Source organism: Thamnophis elegans, chromosome 1 (assembly GCF_009769535.1).
Source record: "Thamnophis elegans isolate rThaEle1 chromosome 1, rThaEle1.pri, whole genome shotgun sequence".
NCBI lineage: Eukaryota > Metazoa > Chordata > Lepidosauria > Squamata > Colubridae > Thamnophis > Thamnophis elegans.
The window spans coordinates 173,727,621-173,740,092 of NC_045541.1; the positions used below are offsets into that span (position 1 = coordinate 173,727,621).

General features: G+C 46.2%; 1 protein-coding gene across 2 annotated transcripts; it reads right to left on the reverse strand.

Moving 5' to 3' along the window:
• Positions 1-508: 508 nt before the first annotated feature.
• UBA52 (ubiquitin A-52 residue ribosomal protein fusion product 1) lies at positions 509-7,790 on the reverse strand. Of its 2 annotated transcripts, none has more exons than XM_032217997.1 (5): positions 7,722-7,790; positions 6,199-6,319; positions 3,754-3,840; positions 2,375-2,477; positions 509-739 (listed from the first exon to the last, which is right to left on the reverse strand). In XM_032217997.1, the coding sequence occupies exons 2-5, from the start codon at positions 6,299-6,301 to the stop codon at positions 646-648; spliced, it is 387 nt and encodes a 128-aa protein (XP_032073888.1). In that variant the 5' UTR covers positions 6,302-6,319; positions 7,722-7,790; the 3' UTR covers positions 509-645. The 2 variants fall into 2 exon arrangements, with proteins under 2 accessions (XP_032073888.1, XP_032073804.1); XM_032217913.1 differs by lacking the exon at positions 7,722-7,790 and adding an exon at positions 7,545-7,715.
• Positions 7,791-12,472: the final 4,682 nt, after the last annotated feature.

Below are 12,472 nucleotides of genomic sequence, written 5' to 3' on the forward strand. Positions count from 1 at the left end.
TAAGGATTTTCAGCCTTTGAGGGAAGAAACACTCACCCGAAACCTGTATCAGGCTCCCAGGGCCTCCCCCACCCTGGTGAGGCTCCCCACATTCCTCACTTTGCCCCCCTCCCTGATTCTGCTTGAGTATCAGTTTCCTGTGGGGCTTAGTGCTCTCTGGTGGTTTTCTTGCAGACGTTTCATTACCAAACTAGGTAACCTTATCAGTGTGATGGAAATAATGTTCTAAATTGCAACCATCAAATGCTGCAGATTATCAATGAGGGCTAGTTGCCAACTGCCCAAAATGTGATCATGCGAAGGGGGGGGCAGTGAAGGAGGCGAGAGCCACTGTAACTTTGAATCTGAGTCACAAGTAGCTTCAGGGAGGTATGTCGTAGCTTAAACAGTTGCTAAGTAACTGGTCATAAGGAAAGGACTCCCTGTATCCCTTTTTTTTAACCACCTGGAGGCCTTGCAGGTAACATATAGCTGAAATTCAGGCATAAAACGAAGAGAGAGACACAAATTTGGTGCACTGAATGTTTTATTCCAAGTGGCAGGGAAAAATGGCCTCTGGTGAGAGGAGGTGAAGATGAATCACGTTGGTGGGACACCACAGCCAGGTCCTAGAAGAAGGGATGGGGGCAGTTCCTGCCATGCTCTTTACTTGACCTTCTTCTTTGGGCGCAGGTTGTTGGTGTGGCCACATTTCTTCTTACGACAATTCACAGCACGGGGGTGCAGGCGGGCATAGCACCTAGAAAGGAGGGGAGACAAGAGGAAGCCTTGTTACTGGTCTCCCTGGCACAAGCTGAAGCACCTGAGCATTCCAGTTTTGCACCTGGAGATGAACTGTGGTTGCAGAAACCGCTCCTGCCTTGATGTGACACAGATGAACCAATGAAAGCAAAGACAATGGGGAAAGCCAAATTCACTTTACAACTGTGTTAGTAGTAACTTAAAGGTAAAGGTTCCCCTCGCACATATGTGCAAGTTGTTCCCGACTCGTGTGTGTGTGTGTGTGTGTGTTGCTCATCTCCCTTTCAAAGCCGAAGAGCCAGCACTGTCCGAAGACGTCTCCGTGGTCATGTGGACGGCATGACTAAACATCAAAGGCGCACAAAATGCTGTTACCTTCCCACCAAAGGTGATCCCTATTTTCCTACTTGCATTTTTTACGTGCTTTCAAACTGCTAGGTTGGCAGAAGCTGGGACAAGTAACGGGAGCTCACTCCATTACATGGTGCTAGAGATTCGAACCGCTGAACTGCCAACCTTTCTGATCGACAAGCTGAGCATCTTAGCCACTGACACACCGCATCCCTATACCATCTCTATTTACTGCATGACAATACAAACACAACATAATGTAAGGTTTGTGTTTAAAAGTAACCTGCCAGTAGTTCTTTTTTGAATTAAACTCTGAAATGGCTTATCTGGACCTCGCTGGAAATATTCCAGCATTGTACCAATCCTCCTGGAACTGCCCAAACTCCAAAGGTCTTTATTTCAAACTTGAAACATCACCATTTTAACTTCAGATCTTTTCTGGAAGTGAGGAGGAGGAGGAAGAAGAGATTTATATGCTGCAATAGAACTTCCAGCTTTTCTAAAAGAAAAGGTTCTACAATGGGGCATTTTGAATTTGAAATGTTTGGTGCAACCCCTACAATCTACCACCAAGAATCAAATGCTGGAAATAAACAATAGGACACCTGATTGTTCACACACCCCAGTAGAATCTCCTAGAGAGCAACTTCTGCCCACTATCAGAGAGCAGGACATGAAGCTTGGATTGTGTAATGTTATGGGTTTACAAGATCAAAAGATGCATAGGTAGGAAAAACATAGCCTGACAAGATGATTATTTTATTGACTTGGTGTTGCTCTGTGACCTTAATAAAGATTGAAATTGAATTATAATTCAATGTTGTCCAGAACCTAAAACAAAATGCAATAAAACAACTGCCTTTCAGTCTTTTAGTCACAGCTATTGCAATTACGCTGCGACCAGCCAGTCATGTTGAACCTCCCCAAAAAGCTACTCAATATCTGATTTTGAAGTTATGATAGCCACAGCACCTCCCCAAGTCAGGTGATCGTATTTTCCAGCAAAGAACACCCATTGAGTAAAATGGCTTTGCTTAATGACCGCTGCAAAAAAATACAAGATTGGGTTGTAAGTGGAAGATTGTATGTAAGAATATATTTTCCATCCCCATTAATGTTACTGAAGTTCTCTATCGTGAGCCAGGTACTTCCCAAGTCCCCTAGATGTGTGGGATGATCACATTCCCTAAACTGAGGCGGCCAAATGTCCTACTGTTCAGCCTTAAAAGCCTGCACCCACCCCCATCTTCCTGGAATCACCCACATCCCCCGTGGGACATACTTGCGGCAGATCATCTTGTCGCAGTTATACTTCTGGGCCAGCTGGCGGAGCGAAGGCTCAATGATTCCTCCACGGAGACGCAGCACCAAGTGAAGGGTGGACTCTTTGGTGGGGAGAAAGACAGAAACAAGATTAGCAGCACGGACCAGAGTTTGTAGAAACTCTGGCAAAGGGGAGAGTTGGGATCTGCCATTCTTCTTTTTTAAAAAGTATTTTTATTAAACAAGTTTTTTACAAATATTTTTTTTACAATTTCCTTCTGTACATTTCCACATCAGTACACATCCATTATGTATGTATTCCCCCCCTTATTTTAATTTCTTTGTCCACACGATACTAATATATACATTCCTTAAATTACAATCCTTTATTGTGTATCGTTTCCATTTATACGTTTCATCTCTACATATACATTGCTAATTCTTAATTCTTCATGTGTCTTCATTTAGTCTTTCCTTAAGCTTTACACCTATCCTCTAACCATTTATACCACTCATTCCATACCATGTAATATTCTGTTTCCTCCTTATCTTTTATTTCTTTTGTGAGCCTGTCCATCTCAACACACTCTTAAATCTTCCCTTATCACATTTTCCTCTGTTAGGAAGTTATTGTTCTTCCAGCTTTGTGCACATATTATTCTAACTGCCGTTATGATGTGTAGAATTAAATACTGTATTTTAAAAATCATATTTCCTTGAGAAACTGGAATCTCTAGGAGCATGGAACACAAAATGATCTTCAATTGTTCCATGTTCCATATTAAGCTCTGCAAAGTATCTGGGGCCAGAGAGGATCTGTTTCTGGCAGTGATCTTGAGAGATTGACAGTGAATCATCACCAGTTGGATAAACAGAAACATGGCAGTTGCTACCCAAGCTCCCTGCCAGAGCAGGATGTTCTCAGTCATCCTTCAGTCTTGCCCGTTACCCTCGCACTATGTTGGCGAAAATGAGTACCATGTGGAAAACAGGAAGTAAGTGGGAGGTATCCATTTATCCTGCCTGTGATCTAACTCAAAGTTGTCATCCCTAAGCAACATTGCTCTTTAATGTTAGTCAACTTGGTGAAAAATTCAGCCCATTTCAATAGCTCACTGCATCTTGGACTCTACATGGTCAGATGTCACAATAGCAAATTCATTTTTTGGAAACAATCAGAATTGTAATCGCCTCAAAATATTTAAATTAAAAACAAAAGTCCCTTCTTTTCTACTAGCTGAAAATGGCTCTTTCTACAGGGAAGAGGCACTGAAACTGTCTTGAATCCACTTGATGTGTATGTGTGTTTCTGGCAAATATGAAGCCCCATATAACAAAACGAGGCCAAACCCCTCCCCAAAATTGAGGAGAGTAAGAGATGGGTGATCAGTGCCATACCTTTCTGGATATTGTAGTCTGAGAGTGTCCGTCCATCTTCCAGCTGCTTTCCCGCAAAGATCAGACGCTGCTGATCAGGAGGAATACCTTACAAAACAAAGATTTTTGTATGGAAGTCAATTATTGAAAGCAGACATGGGGGAGAATTTTTTTTTAGAGAAAACCAAGAGGTTTCACACAGTCCTTCTCTCAAGTAAAACTGCACTAGACCATGGACAGACCTTAACAATTGTGCAAGACAAGTTTAGAATTATTTTTCTCCATGCGATGGAAGAGAAAGCATAGTTTGCAAAAGTCTCTTAGTTTCAACAATGCTGTACCTCTCAAGGGAATATTTACACTTTAGCAGCATATCGAAAACGTATGTTTAAAAGTGACACTCCCATATCCTCACACAATGAGACAGGAAGAATCTGAAAGCTACTCATAGTGAAGATGGAAGAATGCCAAAATTTTGAGGACACAAAAAACTTGGCTGTGTCCCTGAGGACAGAGATAAACCTCCAAGTGCTTCAACGACCCTCTAAAAAGGATGCAAATGACCAGCAGTCTGCAAGGAATATAAATCCTTCTACTATCCAGTCAGAGCTGAGGAAGCTTCTTGGATGAGAAGCGAAACCTCTTCAAAGAAAAAAAACCAGAAAGTCCAGTTGCCTCCTGAAAAAACACCCTTGGGACAACCATCACCTGGATGACAGATAATCTCTACAGACTAAAGTCTTGGCTATTATATTAGCAATCTCTCTCCAATTCTAAATTCCATCTTGCTTCTTCTCACTGTACACAGAAGGATGTAAACATATGAATCAGTGAGTCTGCTTCTTAAGTTCTTCATCCCAAGATCTTGTTGAGAAGTTGTTTGCAATACTTTAAAGTCAAGATGATATTCTGGGCCTGGGCTTATGTATGGAAGCTCTGGATTAAAGAGCATTCTTTTGCCCAAATATTCGTCTTGGCACCTATTCTTTCCATCCTTCCGGATCCTTATTTGAGTCTTTCCCTCTCATTTAAAGTAGAACTTAAAAAAAAAATTCAATGCATTGTTTTCTTCCTGGTTTCTTTTTGAATAAGTTTTCTTTCTTATGGATTTTATTATATATATACTATATGATAATATATTTAAAGTCACAACCCCTGGTATGCCCAAATATGGGAGGAAGATCACACTTCCATTCTCTGTCCTTCGGCTCGTCACAAGAGACCATCCAGACAGAAACCCAATATTTTTTACTGTTGCCTTTTGTTACATTTGTGCTGATAAATAAATAAAGGGAGACTAGTATAGATCTATTTCAAGCTATTTAGCTCTCATCAGCTAGCCATAACCCAAAAAATATTGGGTTTCTGCCTGGATGGTCTCTTGTGACGAGCCGAAGGACAGAGAATGGAAGTGTGATCTTCCTCCCATATTTGGGCATACCAGGGGTTGTGACTTTAAATATATACCTTTCACCTGGCCTGGCTGATAAGGAGTCGAGCTCTGTAGCTCAATGGTTAACACATCTGCCTAAGAGGCAATAGAGCACAGGTTCGATTCCCAGCAAGGGTATGGCTAGCTGATGAGAGCTAAATAGCTTGAAATAGATCTATACTAGTCTCCCTTTATTTATTTATCAGCACAAATATAACATATATAATATACATAATTTTATATTATTATATTACATTACTATATTACTCTCCTATTACTATACTAACTATACTATGCTATACTATAGTATTCTTTCCATCCATCCACCAAAAGGCTGTATGTATGTATATATGTTCCAGCATAACTCTGGAGCACCTCGAGCAATTTCAACCAAACTTGGTACACAGATGACTTACCCTCTAGAAACAAATAGAGGGTGGTGGTGGTGGTGTTTAAGAGGACTGCATGAGAGGAGGAAGGGCAGGGATGATGGGCATGGGAGTAGGGGGACGAAAGGCCCCTTTCAATGGCTCCCTGTCCCTGCCACACTAACGCTTCGACGGCTATACATACTCGCCCAACGCCGGGTTATCACCTAGTCTATTATAAAGGTCACATTCTAGGAAAATAATTGCTTCTGTCTAATCCTTTCTAGAACAGAGACTGTGCAGATCAGAAGGAATAGGTCCAAGTGGAAGTCAATCTTTTTTAAGCACTAGCAGTCACGACTCTTTCCAGTCTTCTCCAACAGGTTGTATCCCTGACAATGTTTGGGAAAACAATCCCAAACACGTGGTCATGGACGAGTAACCATTTTTTTGGTCAAAGAAATCTGAACAGTAACAGCTCTGTTTCAGTTGGCAACGCTCTGCTTTGATCTTCAGTGTATACAGAAGCCCAATTAGTTCCCACCATAGCACAGTTCACCAGAGGGCAGCTCTGGAATGTCCCCAGCCCAGGAGATCCATCTGTTTCCTAGAGACAGACTAGCTGTTCTATCAGGCTGCTATGTAATCTCAAGAGTCAATGCTCACCTTCCTTGTCCTGAATTTTTGCCTTGACATTTTCAATTGTGTCACTTGGCTCCACCTCAAGGGTGATGGTTTTGCCGGTGAGGGTTTTCACAAAAATCTGCATTGTGGCAGCTGAAGTTACCTGGAGAAAGTAGAGAAGTGACAAGTGAATCAAGACTTTAGAAGAACCCGATTCTGACATCACTGTATGCACCACAACCCACATACAGTTCTATGTTTATGTAGTAATTCCTCCTTATCCACAATATTTACATTTGCGCCTTTTTATCCATATTTAGATCTACAAATATTCCTCTAGCGTTTCTCAACCTTTGCAACCTGTGTGGATTTCATCTCCCACAATTCCTCCCCAGTATGCTGGTGGGGGAACTGTGGTCATTTGAAGTCCAGGTATTTTAAACTTGCCAGGGCCAAAAAACTTTAGGCATTACATACGCATCCATAGAAACCCTAGATATATATCCATATTTTTAGACTAGAATTCCTTATTGGCCAAGCGTGATTAGACACACAGGGGATTTATTTCCAGTGCGTAAGCTCTCAATGAACATGGTGGTATCTCTTAACAAATTCCCCATTCTCTTTTTATGTGTTATTTTGTGAGAATGGACTTACACACTCATTTCTTGGTCTATCTTCTGTATTATACCTATATCTCTGCATATTTATCTATAACCCTAAAACTACACCTCTCCTTTTTTGTTAATATAGACTACAAGAGTTGGAAGGGACCTTGGAGGTCTAGTCCAACCTCCTGTTTAGGCAGGAACCCCTACATACCACTTCGGACAAATGGCTATCCAACATCTTCTTAAAGACTTCCAGTGTTGGAGCATTCACAACTTCTGGAGGCAAGTTGTTCCACTGATTTAATTGTTTTAACTGCCAGGAAATTTCTTAGTTCTAAGTTGCTTCTCTCCTTGATTAGTTTCCACCCATTGCTTCTTATCCTTCCCTCAGGTGCTTTGGAGAATAGCTTGACTCCCTCTTCTTTGTGACAACCCCTGAGATATTGGAACCCTGCTATCATGTCTCCCCTAGTCTTTATTTTTTTTATTAAACTAGACATACCCATGATATAACTTTACCCCAACCTTCTTAGGCACAGTTTAAGCATCCCTCGTCTCTATACCTATATAAATGCTACCCATATAATACAACTCTGGCTGAGCCCAACCAAAATTGGAAGGGAGACCACCAGGAAGCCCCAGGAAAGGAGGGGGAGCAAGAGGGAGTGGCTAAAGCTTCCCAGAAGGCAGTAATGGCCAGCCACCCCTACTGTTGCCAGGGGAACCACATGGTTGCGTCCACGAACTCCCCAGAAATCGAGCTCCACTTCATCTAACCTAGTTAAAAAGTATCTGTTGATAATCAGACGCGTGTTCAAGTTGTCTTGCTGTCCCCGGATGGAGAGTCACGCAAGGACGCTTTGTAAAGCGGGCCGAGAAAGAAGCGGGTCTCCCCCACCCGACACAAGGCCTGGCCCGACCACCCTCCACGCGCCTCCAGCAGCCTCTCCTTACCGAACGGAAAAGAGCGAGCCCCGGACGGAAGCGGAAACCAGGCCCGCTTCCGCCAAAGCGCTCCTCCCTCTAAACCCCACCGCTCGCCCGCGGCCTACGTCACAGTCGTTGCCCGGGTTACCGCGGCAACGCCTAGGCCTCAACCCTTCCCCCCCCCCGGAAGCAACGCGCTTCCTAGAGTTATGAAAATGTGTAGAAGAGCCCTGCAGCTTTTTTTTTTGCGCGGGGGGGGGGAGGCGGGAGGGGATTGTGAGTTTCTCGTTTCTGAAGATCAAGTCTGATGCCTTCAGAAGTTGTGGGAATCCCATCAAGGGATGTTTGCAAAAAGGGACTGGAAAACTATTAGTCTGAAATGGTATAAGACAAAAGTGGGGAACTATGGCCCTTTTATGACTTGTGGACTTCAACTCCCAGAATTCCTGAGCCAGCCATGCTGGCTCAGGAATTCTGGGAGTTGAAGTCTCCAAGTCATAAAAGTTCCCCACCTGTGTATAGCGTCTCCTGTTCTTGCATGGGATTGGACTAGATGACCTCCAGTGTGCCTTCCAATTCTAACATTCTACGTTCTCTCTCTCTGTCTCAGAATATTTGTAAAAGAAGCAAGATTTATTGGGTGATGGGTGAAGTGGAAATTTAAAATATCTAAAAGTGCAATGCTATTCTAAGCTGCCAGATCTAAATGCCAATAATTGGCATTTTTCTGCCTCCCTTTGCTATCATCCAGTGGTCCCCTGGAGACTGGCAAGCCGGGTCTGATCACCCTAAACACTGGCTGTCTCCGAGATTTTGGTCCTGATGTATCAGTCCATGTTTGACATCACCAAGTGGTCTTCCCTCCAAAGACTAACCATGTCTCCTTAGCTTTTCAAGAGCAACCAGAGTTGGTTAGAGGCTGCCACCCACTAAGCATAAAGAAAAGTAAATCTAGAGCAATTCTGGGAGTTAAAGTCCACATAGCTTAAAGTGGCTGAAGTTGAGAACCATTGATCTAGCCTAGAGCAAAAGAAAATTCTGGCTGGATTAATTTAGGCAATAATATGCTGATCACAAAGCCTTGTTTACCAACAACCTTATGCCTCAATATCATCATGAACCCTGCTACTGACTCCTTCAGCAACCTGCAGTCTGTCAGGTTTCCAAGCGTTGAAACCCAATCAAAAAAGAAATGTGCAAAATCCATCTTCTAAAACAAAATTATTTTATTTAGGTAGCCGTCAAATTGGCAAAGTCTCTTGTAATTCCGGATCTGACAGAAGCTGGAATTACACCATATAATATTGTGATTTAGAAACATCCCACAAAAGTCCCGTTCTCCAATGAACACTCAATTCACATTGCCCAGTGTCTTCAAACTACACCTTTGTTCTCACCAGCAGCAGACTCTGTTCCCACGGGAAAGAAGCCAAAATAATCCTCACTATTCGCCCCCAACCTTTAGAATGTCATGAGCTGCAAAAAACACCCTTACATAGTAAAGAGAAAGAAAAGGAATAAACACGTATAATAGCTAAATAAAATGGCTACACGTATGTCAATTTTGGCCTTGACACAGTCAAGGAAGGAGAGCAGTGCACCACATTACAAGATTGTTGTACATTTATTTTCTCAAAATTAGATCCTCTGAGATGTATCTTCAGTGCTGTACTTGTGAATAAGGAATCTGATAATGAAATGCCTAGGACTGATGATAGTGTTGGGGGTGCCAGATTCTAGACATAATAGGGCTGATGCCTTATGATGGATACACAAGTGGCAGCTGTCTGTGACCCGTCAAAACCGCGCTCGACTAAGCCGCGCCCGATTAAACCGTGTCACTGACGTCATCAACAGGGCGACAACAGCCAGCGCGGAGAAAGAAGGACGCTTTAAATAGCGCTTTGAAAGCAAGCCGATTCAACTTAAGGTAAGGGTTAGGTTTAGGGTTAGCTTTAGGGTTAGGTTAAGGGTTAGGTTAAGGGTTAGGTTTAGGGTTAGGATTAGGTTTAGGGTTAGGATTAGGTTTAGGGTTAGGTTAAGGGTTAGGTTTAGGGTTAGGTTTAGGATTAGGTTTAGGGGGGTTAGGTTTAGGTTTAGGGGTTAATTTTAGGTTTAGGGTTTACAGCATGCTTCTGTCTCCGTGCTGTTGTCACCCTGTTGATGATGTCAGCGACGCGGTTTAGTCAGGCGCGGTTTAGTCGGGCGCGGTTTAGTCGAGTGCAGTTTTGTGGTGGAACCGCAGCTGTCACGGGGGCATACATAGTTTCTGGTCTTCAGATAACCATCGAACCATGGTAGTTAGCTTTGTGGCTTACCAAATTGACATTGACTGGATCTGATAAAAATTTGAGAGGGGAGGGAGGGAGGAAGGGAGAGAGAGAGAGAGAGAGAGAGAGAGAGTTTTACATCTTGGAGCGAAGGGAAGGACGCGACAAGAAGTATGAGGAAAGTGACTTTTATTCAGCTCATAGTGGAAACGATTCAACGAGGCGTATTTCGCGCCCTACATTTATACCCCCAGGTTTGAGCGAGGGACCAATGGCGCGTCGAGTAGCTCGACCAATCAGGGCGAGGATTGGACCGGCTCTGCCCGGGAACCAATCAGGACGAGTCCTTTGTAGCTCGACCAATCAGGGCGAGGATTGGACCGGCTCTGCCCGGGAACCAATCAGGAGGAGTCCTTTGTAGCTCGACCAATCAGGGCGAGGATTGAGCCGGCTCTGCCCGGGAGCCAATCAGGAAGAGTCCTTGTTCGCGCGCTTGTATTTCCCGCGCTAGTATTCAACACCCCTCCCCCCCTAGTCATAGAGTTCCTTTAGGAGGGGCAAACATAGTCTTGTAGGTAGGCGGGACGGTGGCGTTCTCGTCCCGATCTCCGTGGTTCCCCGGCGGTCGTCGACGGGGGGGGAACCGCTGGCGGAGGCGTGTCCGTGGTGGGGGCTTGAGCCGACGGCGCGGCTCCGCGAGAGGGCATTGGCTCCGGGTCCCGTGCCCGATGTCCGTCCGCCTGGGGTGGCGTCTCTGTGGCCAACGGGGTGTCTGGTAGGGGCCCCGTGCAGTCCGGTTGGGGTGTAGGTTCAGAGTCTCGAGAAGGGCTCCGCGGAAAGGAGTAGCCAGCTGGGGTGCGCCTGCCCGGAAGGTTCGCGACGGCTTGACCCCCGTTCGCCGGGTGGAAACGGTCCGTGGGGAAAGGAGTCAATGGGGGTGGCTCCTGTTGAGAGCAGATTTCTGGGGAGCTGGGGCCGTCTCTTTCCGCAGGAAGGCGACGCCTTAACTGGTCCACGTGTCGCCTCCATTGTGTCCCGTCGGCCAGGCCGACCCTGAAGGAACAGGGGCCGGTCAGAGCTGTGATGGTTGCGGGAACCCACCGTGGATCCCCGGAAAAGGAACGGGCCCATACAGGATTCCCTAACTTAAACGCGTGGGACGGAAGGGCCCCCAGGTTGCTTGGCGGATCTCCTGCGTAAAGTGGATGGAGCCTGTCTAGGGGGGTTCGCAATCTCCTACCCATCAAGAGCTCCGCGGGACTTTTGTTGGTCGTTGGGCAGGGTATGGAGTGCTGGCTCAAGAGATAGGCCGCTACTCTTTCTTGCCAGTCGCCCTGGTCCATGCGGCCCAAGGCTTCTTTTGCTGAGCGAACTGCGCGCTCCGCCCGGCCGTTGCTAGCTGGGTGATAGGGGGCTGTGGCCGCGTGTCTGATCCCCTGTTCGGCCAGGAATTCTTGGAACGTGGTGGAGGTAAACTGGGGCCCGTTATCGGAGACTATCACATCCGGTAACCCATGGGTAGCGAACATCTTACGGAGGGCCCTTACTGTACTCTCTGCTGTGGTGGAGGTCATGATTACTAGCTCCACCCACTTGGAGTAAGCATCGACCACTATCATGAAGTTCCGGCCGTGGAAGGGGCCGGCAAAGTCGATGTGTAAACGGGACCATGGGCCTCTAGGGATCTCCCACTCTCGAGGGGCGGCTACGGGGGGATTCGGCCTAGAGTTTTGGCAGATCCTGCATCGGCCTACGTAGTCTGCGATTTCTGTGTCTAACAAGGGCCACCATACGTAGCTACGGGCTAAGGCTTTCATTCGTGCTATGCCTGGGTGGTTTTTGTGGAGTGCGGGCAGGATTCGTGCTCGTAGGGCTGTAGGGATCACTACCCTATCCCCCCAGACAAGGCAACCCCCGTGAAGGGCGAGTTCGGCCTGTCGTACTTTGAATGGGCGGAAGTGTTCCGCTACCTTTTCCGTGGGCCACCCCCTCAAAACCCATGAAGCGACCTGAGATAGGACGGGGTCAGCCTTTGTGCAGGCTGCCACGTCCGTGGCAGAAACGGGGAGGTCGGATTCGGCAATGGACAGAATAGAGAGCGCGGGCACGTGGGCTGTGTCCGTCTCTGGCAGGGGGCAGCGGCTCAGGGCGTCTGCGTGTCCTAGCTGTTTGCCCGGACGGTATAACAGCGTATACGAGTACGCCGTTAGGAACTCTGTCCAGCGTGTCATGCGGGGGGACAAGATGGGGGGAGTCGGCTTGTCACCCGCCAGTAGCCCCAGGAGGGGCTTGTGATCCGTGACTAGGGTGAACTTTCTACCATAAAGGTAGTCATGGAAACGCTTAATGCCGGACACTGCAGCCAGGGCTTCTTTATCGATTTGGCTGTAGTTCCGCTCCGTGGAGGAGAGTGTCCGGGAATAGAAGGCTATGGGGGCTTCTGAGCCGTTTGGGAGGACGTGGCTCAGCACCGCCCCTACGCCATAGGGGGAGGCATCGCAAGTCAGA

Coding starts and splice junctions, on each gene's coding strand:
- UBA52 (XM_032217997.1), bottom strand. CDS start 6,301: ATGCAGATTTTTGTGAAAACCCTCACCGGCAAAACCATCACCCTTGAG. Junction 3,841..6,198: donor AAAAATTCAGGACAAGGAAG/GTGAGCATTGAC, acceptor TTGTTTTGTAAG/GTATTCCTCCTGATCAGCAG. Junction 2,478..3,753: donor AGACTACAATATCCAGAAAG/GTATGGCACTGA, acceptor TCCCCACCAAAG/AGTCCACCCTTCACTTGGTG.